The sequence below is a fragment of the Sinohyriopsis cumingii genome, chromosome 15 (genome assembly GCF_028554795.1).
Source record: "Sinohyriopsis cumingii isolate HCF-2022 chromosome 15, ASM2855479v2, whole genome shotgun sequence".
NCBI lineage: Eukaryota > Metazoa > Mollusca > Bivalvia > Unionida > Unionidae > Sinohyriopsis > Sinohyriopsis cumingii.
Window position 1 is genome coordinate 88209969 of NC_142975.1, and position 17261 is coordinate 88227229.

Consider the following 17261-nt stretch of genomic DNA (forward strand, 5'->3'; position numbering starts at 1 on the left):
CCTAGTCTTTATTAACGGTTTAATATTTTGAATGACACGATACAAAAATTCTAACAATCCTAGTCTTTGTTAACGGTTTAATATTTTGAATGACACGATACAAAAATTCTAACAATTCTAGTCTTTGTTAACGGTTTAATATTTTGAATGACACGATACAAAAATTCTAACAATCCTAGTCTTTATTAACGGTTTAATATTTTGAATGACACGATACAACAATTCTGACAATCATCATCTTTACTAAAGTATAAATTACAATCCTAAAAGTTGCACTTTATAAAAATTTATTTAAAAAAAATTCTATCGTTACATTTATACTAACGAAACAGACAAAGCTATTATCTAAATAAAGGAGTAAAGCAAGCCAAAAACAAGCAGAACTGACGACTGAAACTGACTAAAGTCAAACGAAACAAATGATATCAAATAAACCACATAACATAACGGTCAAAACGTATATAGAAACAAATGACATAAAACACATATTAAAACATTTAAAAGAAAGAATTATGCTTGGTTTAAATTATTTCCAGGAGGTAAACTAGGTTAATTTCAGTCAGTCATGAAAATTAACAAAGTAATGGGGCCATATGTTTGGAACTAATTTGTTGCTCTTAACATGCAGACGTGACCTCAGAGTTGGTCGGCGTAGGGATAATATCCAGAACTATATAGTAAATCGCCAGATAGCAGAGTCGCTTGTTTAGTGACTATGGCGCAGAGTGATTATAAGACTGCTCTTCAAACAACAGGTGTTCGTCCGCTATTACACATGAGTCTTCAAAGACTCCAATTTATTCGAATAGCATCGGAAAGAGACGAGGATTTATGAAATAACAGCAAAGCAAGCAACAGTTTCAGGCCATTGAAACCGAACTATTTCTTCATTTCGTTTTAATCGTAAAATTAAATGAATAACATTAAGAATTAAAAGTACAAATATTATACTGATTATTGAAACTTTGTACGACATTTATAATTTTACATAAATCTGTTACTGCATATCTATCTAGATGTTCGTCCGCTCAAAAACTTACCAATTTGGGAAATATCACTACGATTCCGGGTATAATATTAAATAAATTACAATATAAGAATAAGATTGGTACTTTAGAAAACTACCAAGGAAGAACGCAATTCTACTAGCAAGTAAGTAAGTTGTAACTGGGGTAGATATGCTTAAAATGTTTGAAATGGAAGGAATTTGGTTGTTTGTTGCATATAATTTTCTGTTGCGTGGTTTGTTTTGAAGGGTATCTTTGAACACGTTATTTGGTATATGAAGTGAAAATGGGGAAAATGTAATTATACAAGAGATAGGTAACTGTTGCCTCCGTTGCTTTGTAAGTGTCTACATATTCCACAAGGAACACAGTGATGACATAAAGCTGAATCAAGGAACTTAACACGCATAAATAATAATAGAGTACAAAAGTGAAATCTAAGTAGATGTATATCAAGTATGAAAAATATAAGTGTAAAGTAAGGCACGTAAACAAAAAGGTCAGATTTAACAATTTCATAATCTTTCAATACTAAATGAGTTAAGGTTGTTAAATGTTTAAACGTCACGACTCATCAACTAAATTTAATAGACCAAGATGTTAGCACTGTTCTTTTATTAATGAAAATACTTATTTCAGTGTTAGTATTAGCAAAAATTACATTTAAGATAGGTTGTGATTTTTATGTATATTTGATTTACTTATATCTGATTTAATATATATTTATTTCAATTTGAGTGTTTGTCAATTTAAAAAAAGAATATTTTTCATTACATGATATTGTAATATAAATTTATTCACTAGAAATGATACTTTTTTTCAGAAAATAGTTTGACCTTGACTGTTAGTTTAAATGAATGTAAAATTGAGGGGTTGGTGGCAGTGTTGTTTCAGTATAAAAGCCACCAGTTGTATAAGGAATTAACCTGATTGCCACAGTCAAAATCTCATATGCATGCTTTCTACAAAATCATTATTTTTATTATTTGCATCTTCAGTGTAAAATTATTATAATTTTTCTGCAATAGGTCCATGTCGGATGAAAATTCACCAGATAAACTGTCCAGTCAGACCTAAGGACACATGGTAGTAATGGATGGAAGAATGTGAACGCCATCTGTTTGGATGGCTAGAATTGGTTGATAATGAAAACAAAATTTTAGTAAATATAACTTTTTTTTGTGAGTTTATCGACGTTGTAAATGAAAAAATACAATATTTTATTTACGGAATTTCAGTTATTTTATAGACTTGAGTTTCAACAACTCGTTTCTAAATTTATCACCTGACTCTTTGGTGCGGAATTGAAAACACACGTTTCAAACACATGCCGCGGTTCAAATGGTTACAGAGAAGTTTGCTTCAAGCATTTTTGTCTTTAATGATAAATATTTATTTGATCATGCGTTTTCATACATTTAAAGTTATTATTTTTTAAAAATATCATGATGTTTCCCAGGGTTCCTTATCGGAGCTGAATTAGTACCTCGACTACTTAGACCTCCAATGCTGCCGTTTTTCGTAATTTCACGACTTTTCCATAAAACTAAATCTTGGAAGGAAGGAAATGATTTGTTAAAAAAGCTATCTGACATAAACCGTTCTTTGAAATAATCAAGAAACGACGTTCAACTATTAAATTTAGAATTAAGAATTAATTCAGTCAACGAATTTTGCTAGAGACTAATCTAATAATAACAATACTCGCATGTGGCGCACAAATTGTTTCTTAGAAGGCTCTGGGAAGACGAGGCGTGCGTTAGATAATAAATGACTGGTGAATATATGGAGATCAGCTGGGGCGCCGGAATACTTTGAAGATCTAAATTGGGTTAAAGACAATCAGACAGCGTGGTGTTGACTTCTTATGTTTACAAAAGTGACGTCAACAAATCTTGTCTACCAACTTTCAACTCAAATCGGTAGACCCACAGAGGTCGCCGATCAACATCAGGTTATTTCGTACACATGTGAAAAAACGTAAGTGTGTGTCAGTTCGAGGGAGAAATGACATTACTCATAATGTGATGAAACCTCGATGTTATCTTGTCTTAATGGATGCTTAGGAACAATCTCTATAAAGGGTCAGTATTACTGAGTTGATTTGGCACATACGACGTTTTGTGCATAAAGTCGGCATTAACTCGAGTATTATGGTATTAACGATTCGTAAAAATGGGAACCAGTCTTTAAATAGAGTACATATTTGCGTTTGGATGGTCAGGATTGGTTGATAATGAAAGTAAGATTTTAGAAGAAATTTTTTTGGCAGAATTTATCATAGTTGTAACTACATAAACCAACAGACATTGTTTTACTGATGGAATTTCAGTCCTTTTACAGACTTTAATCTGGACAATTCATTACAGACTCTTTGGTGCGGAATTGAAAGCACATGTTTGAAACACATGCAGATCCAGAAAATGCCGCTGCTGATATTACCGTCCCATTGTATAAGCTGTCATCAATGACGTGTCTATACTGAAAAATAAAGATTTGATCATGAGCATCCATAAATTTAAAGATACTGAATTTTTAATATCACAGTACTATGAGAGCTGAATTAATACCGCGAGTCCCTTGCAGAGTGTCTTATTTGCTTCTGAAAGAAAAGAGAGTATTCCGAATATCCCGGCATTAACATTGCGGTGGTTTTACTTCCGCTTGTGTAGTGGACGTATGAAGTGTGCAGCATATTGAGATCACAGCACAGGAAATGGAATATTACGTTGTATGTATGTGTCTGTAGAAATTAAATAGCACTTAGTGTTATGATTATGATTGAACAAATCCTGTTTAATGACGATGTTCATTATTGTTATCTTTACGCGTACCGTAGTCTTACAATGTACGACGTGGACTCCTATAGCCAAGGTACACGTAATTACATTGTAGGACTAATTTACGACCAGTATTTTTGTTGCAATAAGAGCACAAAAAGTAATGATATAAACAGTTTCCACCCCCCTCTTTAAAACACGCGTCCTATGAAACTAGTTTTAAAGTTATACATAATGTATATTAACTCATCTTTTTAATTCTTGCTCTTCTTGGCAGTGTTTGTCAGAAAGACATATGTTACATGTGTGTTAAAAAGTACATCCCTATACAGTGCTCAAGAAAGTTGTCAGTTAAAATTGGACAGTGCATTGTCCATATGCTACTTGTTGTAGACACACTTTGTGTTTGGCCATAATTCGTACATATCTGTTTTCTTGTGTCATTGTTTGAAAAATGTATTACAACCATTGGGATGCACAAGTGGTTTTGGGGATGGTGTGTGTGGAATTTACAGCTTTCCAGTGGGTACTTAGTTTGGTTATAAAACTTGATGGAAGTTAAAAGCACTTTATTTGGTAGGTCCTTGCAGTTATAACATCATTACTTTTCTACCTTGTCACAAAACATAATTAGTGAATTAATTCAGTACATAAATTAATTACTAATTATAAGGAAAATTGAAGTCTTAAATATCTAATAAGATTATATTAAATTGCCATCGTTGTTCTAGTTAATTTAAGCAGTGGAGCAACATCCAAATTAATGAAAATTTTGTTTTACCCTGATAGAATATGATGATTGTTAACTATTGTAATTATCGGAGAAATAAATCTTTAAAGTTCCATTTTTATTTCAGAAAGAGGGAAAAGAAGTATCATCATCCGGTTTATGAATTATGGGAATCTGAGGAAATTATTAAAATTCACAACGATCATCAGAAAATTATTAAAAGCCTTTGTTAGCCTGTCTCATCCATCATCATCATGTCTTCAGTTGTAACAAAGAGAACTCCTGTGGTGCGAAAAGGACCAAAACACTTAGTTGAAGGGATAGATCTGGATTCAAGCTCCTATATCCCACATGTACCACTCTCTACACACATCGATGAAGACAAATTTATTGGAGACAATACAGATAATGCGACAGATGATGTCTCAAAGAGAATGGGTCTCAAGGGAGACTTCCATAATGTTATGTTATTGATTTTTTTATACATACTTCAAGGCATTCCATTAGGTCTTGCTGGGAGTATACCAATGCTACTTTCAGGTCGTAAAGTTAGCTACAAAGAACAGGCAATCTTCAGTTTTGTCTTTTGGCCATTTAGCATAAAGCTATTATGGGCTCCTTTGGTGGATTCTGTGTATATAAAATGGTTTGGAAGAAGAAAGACTTGGTTAGTTCCCACCCAGTATTTAATTGGAATCTTCATGTTAGTTTTATCAAGTTATGTAAATACCTTCCTTGGAACGGAAGACTCAGCTTCAGGGAAAGTGGACATCATATTTTTGACATTCATATTTTTCATGCTGAACTTCTTGGCAGCAACCCAAGATATTGCTGTTGATGGATGGGCACTGACCATGTTGTCAAGGTAATTCTTACCTGCAGATTAATCATGGATTAAGATGGATTAAAATGCTGGAACTTATTTGTAATGACAGTTTAATTACATTTGTTCTGTATATTGAAGACTTATATTTGTCTTGATGAAATTTTGTACATAAAACAGGCTTAAGTCTAGAGAATTTGAAAATATATCTTTGCAAGTAATTAATCATATTGTACTGTACTAGATTTAAATTCTTCATTTATTTTATTTTATACCATTGCTACCAGTATTCTTATCACTACTTGGAAGCATCTTTATTTGGTCCAGTCAATCCACCCGTCCTTCATTGTTAACAAGATTGTATGAATACCACTCAAAATAGACAAATACAGTTCGGCTACCATGTTTGTATGTAGACCTCTCCCTATAATGGGGACCAAAAACACAGATTGTAGTTTAAGTAAGGGTGTAAGTTACCATGGAGACTCAGAAAATGTATACACTGGATGTGTCCTGGCTGGTCATCAACTAGAATAAGATGATAGGAGGCCAGTTAAATGGTTTAATACTCGTTTTTATTGGAAATAGTTGTCAAAAATATGCTATTTGTTTTATATAGTGGGGAGGTTATATTCCAGGTCATCTTTCAATGTATGCCTAAAAATTGTGAAGATGAACCACTACAATATTGATTTCTATTTTTGTTTTATTCTAGGCGTAATGTTGGCTGGGCAAGCACCTGCAATAGTGTTGGGCAGACAGCAGGATATTTTCTGGGCAATGTGGTGTTCCTTGCTTTGGAGTCAGCAGACTTCTGTAATAAATATCTCAGATCTGAGCCACAATCCGAGGGAGTTGTTACATTAGCCAGTAAGTTGTAAAGAGCTAGCTATGGCTGTTTGCATCATAGTCTCCTGTTTTGCATTTTCTGATTGTATTGACAGATCTGGGTCTATACATCTTGACATATATCAGAGAATGTGATTATTTTTCCAATCTCAGTCTTAAGTCAGAAAATATAATCCAGGTATGATTCTTGTCAGTATCACTATTTTTGTAACTAGCTTGGAACTCGTCCATATTTGATAAGTCAATTTGATTTGTCTTTCAGGTTTTCTATACTACAATGGCATTGTGTTCTTCATCAGCACAACACTGGTATGGCTTCTAAAGCAAGAGAAAGATGACCCAGATGTTGATGCTGACCAGGGAATAGTAGACACATATAAACAGCTGATCCGTGTGATCTGCTTACCCTCCGTAATATCGTATGCCATCATTATTCTCACAGCAAAGGTAAGAAGACTTAAATATCCTGTAATTGCCATTATTTGTAGTTATGCGATTTACAGTTAGAAAAATATGCATTAATTTTGGGAATGCTTGATCAGTTCACTTTTCTAACAATTTTGCAACAATAGTGTTGCACAGATTGCCAATAAAATTAGAAGATATATACACGGGTTCTTATTTGGATTTAAAAGGTCTGAGTACAAAAGCCCCCCAACCTAGACAAAGTTGGAGTCGCATAGCAAAAAATAGTAGTGCCAATCCTAAATCATTATTTAGCTATGAAACATTATAGTGGTATGAACATCGGTTGCCTTGCACATAATTAATCAATATATAATCTCCCTTTATTGGCATTCTGTAGGCCAAACCATTGGTGAAATTAAATGAGACCTAAATTTGAGGACCCTATAAAAAATTTACTTAATATGAATATACTTTTTAAAAAATTGAATAAACTCAAAATGTTTTAATGTGATCTACCAATAAATATTTACCAAATGTTTATACCTTCTTTGTTGATTTATAATGTCCCATATAATATTAAAATTACAGAGTTAATAAAGAAGGTTTGTTTCCAAGTAGTAACCTAAACAATAGTTCCTATTCTTTTGTACAGTTGCCAGGTAGTAATCTAAATAATAGTTCCTAATCCTCAGTACAGTTTCTGATAGTTTATATGCGATAGTACAGTTTTGAATAGCTCCTACCCCCTGATCAGTTTCAAATGGTTCCTGTCACTTAGTAGTTTCCACGGGTTACTGTCCGTTAGTACAGTTTGCAATTATTTCTATCCCCTAGGGCAGTTTCAGATATTTCCTATCCTTTGGTACAGCTTACAATAGTTCCTGTCCTTTAGTACAGTTGATAATAATCCTTATCCCTTCATACAGTTTTAAATGGTTCCTATCCATTAGTACAGTTTCCAATAATTCCTATCCTCTTGTACAGTTTCTGATAGTTCCTATCCCTCAGTACAGTTTACAATAGATCCCATCCATTTGTATAGCTTCCATGTAGAGTAATAATTGAAATATATGATATCAGCTGTGGAGAAATGCTTTAATAAATGTTTTTCCATGTAATGATATCAGCTGTAGATAATGTCATTCAAAGTACAGGGAAACTCAACCATAACATGCGTTATTATAACATAAATTTGGATATTACACTCATAGTACAGGGAAACTCAACCATAACATGCTTTGTTATAAAATAAATTTGGATATTACACCCATAGTACAGGGAAACTCTAACATAACATGCTTTGTTATAAAATAAATTTGGATATTACACCCATAGTACAGGGAAACTGAACCATAACATGCTTTGTTATAAAATGAATTTGGATATTACACCCATAGTACAGGGAAACTCAACCATAACATGCTTTGTTATTAAATAAATTTAGATATTAATTCATAGTACAGGAAAACTCAACCATAACATGTTTTATTATAGCATAAATATAGATATAGCACTCTTGTAGTGTAGCTCCTAAATTTTTTTTACACCACTTCTCCAATTTCTGCCTGCTGATCTTTGGGTTATTAAAAAGTGAGAATTTATTTGTTAATCTGGTGGGATGAGTTGTTTTTATTTGTAGACATAGTTTTTTTAAGTACCTTGTTTTTTTTTTAAATTAGTAAAATGCGTCAGAAGTTTGTTTCTGATGGCTTATTATAAATGTGTTACAAGCCTCTTTTTATCGTTTGATTATTTTTTTAAAGATGCAGATTCATTAAAAAGCTGATAAATCTTGATCTAACTTGTACTGAACCATCCATGATGCAGAAAATGATTCTTCATTGTGTTTGTCTTCAGTGTTTTGTGTACAGTTGTTGTTTAGTGCAAACAACAACATGCTGCTGCTTGATTAATCAATCAGCTAATCACCTGTGCACCAAACAGTGCTATTATGGGTATATGATTATAATCAAATTGATAAATCAGTTTGCCTACATAATTAAGTAATTGCAAATCAATGTTAATCTCGTAATGATATGTTGTTGCAACTATTGGGTGTCCCAGCTAAATTAAAAAAAAAATCACAAAACTAAATTTGCCATAATGCACACATGACATGACTATGTTTTCAATAAATTGTCTCATGATCAACCAACTGTTGGCTATAAATCAGTCCTCTGAAAATGATATTTTCTATCAACAGTGTATATTCCTGATAAGTTGTACAAGATGTTTTGTGTATGCATATAGTTTTTCGTAAGTTTGTGTGACTTTAATGGGGAGTTCAGTATTCTGATTGGAAAGGATTTTAGCAGAGAACAACCAAGAAGTTTGAAATTTATAGACACCACTTGGTAACCTTGACACATACACATGTACATACTGAAACCTAATTGTACTATTTCTCTCCTGATTAGGCATTTGTGTTAAATTTATATTTTACATTGAACTCAGACAAATATATGACTTCATTTTTGCTCGTTTTCAATGAAAATTGTTTCGAATTTGCTTTTGGACGCAATAAATTTTGATGGTGAGCTCACTTGTATGTTAAACATTTATGGTAAAGTGTTTGTTTTCTCTTTAGCTTAAAAAGAGACAGACTTGATTGAAAAGGAGTCTCTTGTGCTACACCACTGCATGATTCTATGCTGAAAATTAAATCTTAAAATCACAAAGTTTTCACTATTTCTCATGTAATATGCATTAATTTAAATTGGTAGCTGTGTCATTGAAGCCTGTGTTTTTTGTACCCACCCTACACCCCATCTTTTATGACCTAGAAGATAGACAAGCAACCTTGTCTTAACTGACTTGCCTTGATATTTCATGATACATGGTGAATGATGGACCTTATGGACTCTGATACTGCTTTGAAAAATCCTTGAAATGTAGAGGTTGCCTAGAATTTGTTGAAAACCTGTTTTGTTGTCCTTAAACTCCTTGAATTTAAAGAAATATTTCACTTTTTATATTGATGTTTTTTTTAATGTATTGGGTCTAAAGACCATATGCATCTATCATATCATTTGTGTTATTTAGGTAGCCTACTGTGTTTATCGAATATATTTGGTCTAAAGACCACATGCATTTCCACATGTGTGTTTTTTAGGTAGCCTTTACTGCATTTATCTAATATGTTTGATTTAAAGACGATATGCATCTCTACATCTGTGTTATTTATGTAGCCTCATTTATCTAGCCATACTGCTTTTATCTGTTATGATGCATCAAAAGACCATATGCATCTCTGCATCTGTGTTATTTAGGTAGCCCCATTTATCTAGCCATACAGCAGTTATCGTGATGCATCTAAAGACCATATGCATTTCTACATCTGTGTTATTTAGGTAGTCTCATTTTAGGTCTAAAGACTATATACATATCTACATATGTTACTGAGGTATTCTCTGCATGTGTGTTATTTAGGTAGCCTTTGCTGCATTTATCTAATATGTTGGGTCTAAAGACTATATGCATCTTTACATCTGTGTTATTTAGGTAGTCTCATTTATCTAATATTTTGAATCTAAAGACTATATGCATCTCTACATCTATGTTATTTAGGTAGCCTTTGCTGCATTTATCAAATATGTTGGGTCTAAAGACTATATGCATCTTTACATCTGTGTTATTTAGGTAGTCTCATTTATCTAACATGTTCTATCTAAAGACTATGCATCTCTACATCTATGTAAGTTTGGTAGTCTCATTTATCTAATATTCTGAATCTAAAGATCATAAGCATCTCTACATCTGTTATTTATGTAGCCTTTGTTGCATTTATCTACTATGTTGGGTCTAAAGACCATATGCATCTCTACATCTGTTTTATTTAGGTAGTCTCATTTATCTAATATGTTGGATCTAAAGACCATATGCATCTCTACATCTGTGTTATTTAGGTAGTCTCATTTATCTAATATGTTGGATCTAAAGACCATATGCATCTCTACATCTGTGTTATTTAGGTTGCCTTTGCTGCAGCAGATTCACTTTCAGGCCTGAAGCTCATTGAAGCAGGCATGCCCAAAGAGAGGCTAGCACTGTTTGCAGTTCCCATGGTACCCATACAAATCCTCCTCCCTCTCATCATCAGCAAGTTTACTGCAGGGCCCAGGCCCATGGACATTTTCCTCAAAGCAATGCCATTTAGGTATATTGATTTCACTTGTATTAGATGGCAGTTTTTCAAGTTCACTTAACTTGTTAAACTGTTTTTCATTATGGCTTTGAGAACTGTGTGGCTTCCATGATTCATATTCATTTTGTGTGTCTTTTGTCCTTGCTTGTGATGGGTTATTTAAGTATAGATATTGAGACCACATTTTGTGTGCCAGTGGTAATGCATGTAATGGGTTATTTAAGTTCTTATCTTACGTGGCTCTAATAAACAGTAACAAAGAAAAAATGAAGACAACAAGCTTTTTAAAATTTAACAAATAACTTATTTCCCTGGAAAAACAATATAAAAAGGAGGAAAAGAACTTAGGGTTTTAAGAATCAAATCCAAAAAGAATCCAAGAATAATCCAAGAATTATTAAATTCGAAGTCCTAATAATAAAATGTTCTAATGAAATTTGAGTTCGAGTCCCAATGAAACTCCAAAATGGAAGGTGATGAATTATGCTATAGCTAGTATAGTGCTGTTGTGTCTACAGTTCTTTGTTGTTCCACAGACAATACTATTACTGTGTTTGAATTCCGAATAAAATTTAAAGAAATGTCTTTGTCCAAGAATTCTGTATGAGAACTAAAATATTTCCAGGAAAATGAATTAATCTTTTAGAATCCAAATAATTTGAAGAAAATGTAAAATATAATTAAAAACTGGTCACAACAGAATGAACACATTGACATCAAGTGTTTTAAAGCCTGACTGACTAAACTCTCTATAGACATCGCTATAAAACCTGAATACTGTGCAAAACAGATGCCCGGATGAGGATCAGCCCTCCAATAAAACCAGAATTTCTTGAACATTGTAGAAGCTATTTACATCCAGAGTCACATAGTCCCAGTCAGCCTCGATTTCACTATTATCATTCACACATTAAGAATGAATTTAAAAAAAGTTGTTTACTTGATTCTCAATCAAGGTCAGGAACTACATCAGCAAAAAGTTACAAAGTTCTATTTTTAGCTGTTTTTGACTAAACAGTCAGGTCAAACTATTTTCTGGAAAATATCAAATTCCAGTAAACATGTAATATATTTTTTTTTTTAGATTTACAGACAATTAAATTAAATTAAATGTACATAACAAAGTATAGATACTGAGGCCACATTTTGTGTCTTTTGTCCTTACATGTGATGGGGGCATGTGATGGGTTATTTAAGTATACATATTGAGGCTGAACTTAAGGCGTTTTTCTTCTCAGAGCTAATTCAACATTGTTCGACTTAGCCAAATGATATTTGGTAGGCATGTTCCTGTTCATTCATATTAAGGTGATATGATATAAAATTCATGCCATTTAAATGATTTGTTGATTTTTAAAATTAATTTATTTGTTGCTTTTTCCTATACTTAATGGTAAAATCTCCTTTTTTAAAATTATTTTTTAGAATACTGTTGGGGTTACTGTATGTCTTTGTTGTGTGGCTGTCACATCGTGTCCAGGAGACTGAAGGTCATTTCCCTCTCTATTTCTATGGCCTCATCCTTGCAAGCTATGCTTTACATCAGGTAAGTTCCATAGTTCTATCCAGATGTCTCTGTTTTGTTCATATGTCCAGTGGATGACAATCCCAATTTTGCATTAGGTACGTTCCTTTATTCTAGCCATCTATTTGTTTTGTTCATATTTAGGGGGCAAACCCAATTTTCATTAGGTAAGATCCTAGTTCTCTCCATTAATTTGTTTTGTTCATATGTCTGTTGGGGGAAACAGTTCCACTTTTGGCATTAGGTAAGTTCCTTAGTTCTATCCATCTCTTTGCTATGTTCATATGTCAGGGTGTGTGTGTGGGGAAACAATTCCACTTTTGCAGGCTATGTTTTACTGTAGGTAAATTCCACAGTTCTATCCATCTTATTTATATGTCGGGGGGGGGGGGCAGCAGTTTCAATTTGACCTGCTAACTTACAAAGATAATTCAGAAATAATGGCACCAAAATTAAAACTTTTCTTCCTTTTTTCAATGTAAAACTTGGACAAGTAACATAAAATTTTGCTTGGCAGGCTATGACTTTTAGTTATCTGTAATAAAACAGCAAAGTATTGTCATCATCTAATGTCTCTGAATATGTTATAAAGTCAAGACATTTTTGCTGTTATGTATTTATCTATCTGTAGGTCTATCCATCGGTGTATTGGTCTGTCCGTCAGTCTTAATGTCTAAATAGATACATGTCTGACTTGCACTCGTTTCATCTTTATGTTTTTCTGTGTGTGTGATTTGGATTTTTAACGTAGCTTCAACAATTTTTTAGTCATATTGCTACGATGTCTACAGTGTGGCAGTTTATAGTGATGTCTAGCACTGGGACATCATGCCGCAGACATGTAGCATTATGTCCCACCCAGTCACATTATCCTGACACCTGGCCAACCAGTCCTAACACACACCTCTTAATGCTGAGTGCCAAGCGAGACAGTTGTTAGTACCAGTTTTAAAAGTCTTTGGTATGACTCCGCCAGGGATCGAACCCATGACCTCCCACATCTGAGGCAGACACTCTAACCACTAGGCCACCAAAGTGCTTTCATATCTTTCTGCATCTGATTCTACACAAGTAGTATAGTGTGTACTTTGTTGTTGTTGTTGTTGGTGTAGAGTTTATAGCAATTTTTCAGCACAAGATAGACTCTACATGGCTGCCAGTATTAATGGTGGAGGAAGAAAACCCTGGAAAGAACTACCGACCCATGAGAAGCTACTGGAAAGCTTTCTCACATACCCACATTGGCCGAGCCCGAGACTCAAACCTACGCAGACAGAGGTTTATTTAATGGTAGACCAGAATGCTTTCCACTGCTATCATGAGTTTGAATTTGCTAACATTCACGTACATTCTGAAGAGACGACACTTTTATTCACTGAATTAGGAGATGTGGCTATTTAGTTATCAACAAAATGCAATCTCTTTGGAAACAGCTCATTGACTTAATGCCTGATATGCATGTGTGAGCTATTGATGTCAGTGGAGGGACTGTGCACAGTGTATACAGTAATCAATAATAATACCGATTAAACTTACGTTTTTGTTTTGCAGCATTGTTTAAACAATGTGTATATTTTCGTTATTTATAGTTGACTCCGTATGACACCTATTCTCATTGAAAAAGTTTTGTGTAGATTTAGTCATGCCAGAATTGTCACAAAAAGGAGAATTTTGTTTCTTTAAATCATTTTCTTCACATAAAAGACATGCAGATCTATTTTACAAAAGTAATAGTTGGATACCATATAAAGAATCAGTCTTCTTTATGTCGATTATATATTTGGACAACAACAAAAATCATTTCAAAAGAGTCTTGTTTATTTAATACATGTGTGTTTGAGTGTCATTTTTATTACATGAAGCCATTGTACATGATGCATGGTATTTAACAGCTCCTGTTGTAGCATCGCAGTAAATTAATGGTTCTTGTTGTAGCACTGCAGTAAATTAACAGTTCTTGTTGTAGCACCGCAGTAAATTAACAGTTCTGGTGGTGCTCTACAGTTGCGTATTTTGCATAGGGTTAGGATTTTAAAGAAAAAGAATTTCCCCAGCTTTCCTCACTGGTTATATTGGCTATTTAAAAAAGACCTTGTATATCTTAGGTATAATTAAAAGAACCTTTAATTCCCTTTATTTTGGTGTATGATTGATGGGTGTACTATGGGTTATAGAGTATACAGCTTGGCCTTACTTCAAATGTGCACCTTTCAAAAAAGTGCTAGCTCTACTTGCATTTTCACTTCCTGAACTTAAAAGGTAAATTGTATAAAAAAGAGCCGATAACTTTTTTTACATTTTATATATTTGGTAATTCATTCATTGCACTTTCAGAAGCTGGTATTGTCTAGTCTGGCAAAATTCATTTTCCCTATTTTAATAGCTGCTATGTATAGTGTATGCCCCCTCTTGTTGTAGTACCACAGTAAATTAACAGTTCTTGTTGTAGCACCACAGTAAATTAACAGTTCTTGTTGTAGTACCGCAGTAAATTAACAGTTCTTCTTGTAGCACCACAGTAAATTAACAGCTCTTGTTGTAGCACTGCAGTAAATTAACAGTTCTTGTTGTAGCACCACAGTAAATTCACCAGTTGTTATGTACATTTGAGAGAGTGACGTATGTAAGGTGAAGCTGTTGGCATTTAAAACATGCACATTGGAGAGAATGTTGTCATATATATATGCTACATTAATGTAATGTGGATGATATTTCTTTGGATATTGTACTTTTGGAAATTGTACATGATCTAAGCACACTGCTAACTAAAATGACTGCTCCCTTGTGCTAAAAAAAATCAACCTGAATTAGTCTAAAGTACACTATCTGTAGTAGCTATTGAAATAGGGAAAATGAATTTTGCCAGACTAAACAATACCAGCTTCTGAAAGTGCAATGAATGAATTACCAAATATATAAAATGTAAAAAAAGTTATCAGCTCTTATTTATACAATTACCTCTGAAGTTCAGGAAGTGAAAATGACCAAATGGAGCTAGCAGTTTTTTGAAAGGTGCACATCTGGATTAAGGCCAAGCTGTATACTCTATAACCCACATTACATTAATGTAGCATAGAGGTATGTCAACACTCCGTTGTGCATGTTTTAAATGCAGACAACATCACCTTACATGCGTCACTCTCTCAAAAGTACATATAACTGGTGAGCGCCCCATTAGAAAAGTTCAGTAAGCACTGACGGCCACACTAAATTTAATAATTAGGCACAATATTCAACAATAGTACCAATAAAACTTGCTTTTTGTTTTTGTTTAAATGATTTGTATATTTTCTTTTGAGTACCTATGACACCTAAGTTCATAAAAAAGTTTCTTGTATGTTTATGTTTAGCGCAAACTTGTGTCATAATCATGCCAGAATTGTCACAAGAGAATTTGTTTTTTTATAAACCATTTTCTTCATAAAAAAGACATGCAAACCTTTTGTACAAGAGTAATAGTTAAATACCAAACAAAGACTCAGTAGTCTTTATGTCAGATATATATTTGGACAAGAGCAAAATCATTTCAAAAGAGCCGTTTAATACATGTGTGTTTATGTGACATTTATATGTGTCATTTATATCACATGAAACCGTCGGACACAGAGCACTGTATTTAACAGCTGTTATTCCACTGCAGCAAATTAACAGTTCTTGTTGTACCGCAGCAATAAATTAACAGCTCATGTTGTGGCACAGCAGTCATTTAACTGAAAGTTTGATAATTGGAGACTTCATTTGATTATTTCCAAAAGATATAATTTATACAGTATTACACAACACCATCTGACTTGAAGTGCTGTATTTAAGAGTCCCAAACATGGTCTGAGTTTCCTCTGACCCTTGCCACCCCATTTTTGATTTTTGTACATTTATGTTTAGGTGTAGGGTCAGAGTCCATTGCCTATCGAAAAGTTGGAATTTGCCGACACAATTTGGTGTTAGCATGGGGGTATCCGCTTACTAGCCGGCCTAGAAACTTGAATGACCTTTCATCAAGATATACCTGCATGAAATCAATAGGAATATGATTATTTTCTCAAAAATCGCAAACACAACATTTGTCATGTCTTTAATCTGCTGGCATACAATACGAAAGTACATCATTGCTGAAATTTGAAATGGATCTGGCCATTTGCATTCCTAGTCACGTGACTGTACAAATCTCACCAAATGCTGTCTCCAAATTCCAACTTTTTGATAGGGAATGGACTCTGACCCTACACCCCAACATAAATATCCAAATATCAAAAATAGGGTGACAAGGGTCAGAGGAAACTCGGACTATACTATTGCATGCTAAATCCTATATTACAAATTTTATGTTTGATCTCTTCTAAATACATTTTCTGCAAAACAGGTACCCCAACCATAGCACAGCAATTAACAGCAAATGTTTGATAATTGTCCATAAAAACTGAAGTAAATTTATTCCTGAAATAAAGATTAATGTGGGGGTACCAAAGATCTGAAATTGTTAGTGATTTCTGGGGTGGGGGTCTAGACTGTGAGTATGGAAATGAAATATCAGTGTTTGCAAGAAAGGTATTCCATGTGAAATGGTTTGTAAACGGGTGAATTTCTTGTGTTATTTTCATGTCAGTCTTTCAGTGTAACATTCACTTGGCTAGTCTCAATAGTTATTTAAAGAGTTTTGAATTGAGCCACACCATTGTTTATTCATTGTTGGGGTAAATATTATATTATTTTATAGTCCTTCCTCATTTTAGAATGCACTGATGGCCATTCTAAATGTATTAGAAAATTTTACTAGAGAACATGGTTTGCTATGAATTTGCTTTGCTTTAATAAATATGACCATTTCAGTAATTTATTTAAGTGTCTACAACATAAAAACAGTTCAGAGGTCAGGCTCATAGTAAGCTCTTGAAATGTGTTCTATATATTGGAAAAAAATCATATTCAGTGTTCAAACACAGCTAAACTATAATAGTTTGGAAAAGTCTGCATAAAACCATATTCACAAATGTGGGT

General features: G+C 33.5%; 1 protein-coding gene across 2 annotated transcripts in view; it reads left to right on the forward strand.

The window, feature by feature from the left end:
* Positions 1–3638: 3638 nt before the first annotated feature.
* The window catches only part of LOC149782263 (acetyl-coenzyme A transporter 1-like), a 32886-nt gene continuing 19263 nt past the window's right edge, over positions 3639–17261 (forward strand). Inside the window, exons 1-6 of one of the 2 annotated variants that reach the window (XM_089933639.1) lie at positions 3639–3738; positions 4645–5382; positions 6056–6210; positions 6452–6636; positions 10569–10753; positions 12167–12287. In XM_089933639.1, the coding sequence (XP_089789765.1) occupies positions 4772–5382; positions 6056–6210; positions 6452–6636; positions 10569–10753; positions 12167–12287 (1257 nt within the window). In that variant the 5' untranslated portion in view covers positions 3639–3738; positions 4645–4771. Of the gene's footprint in view, positions 3743–4644; positions 5383–6055; positions 6211–6451; positions 6637–10568; positions 10754–12166; positions 12288–17261 lie in introns of both variants that reach the window. The other variant, XM_089933638.1, reaches the window with a different exon arrangement.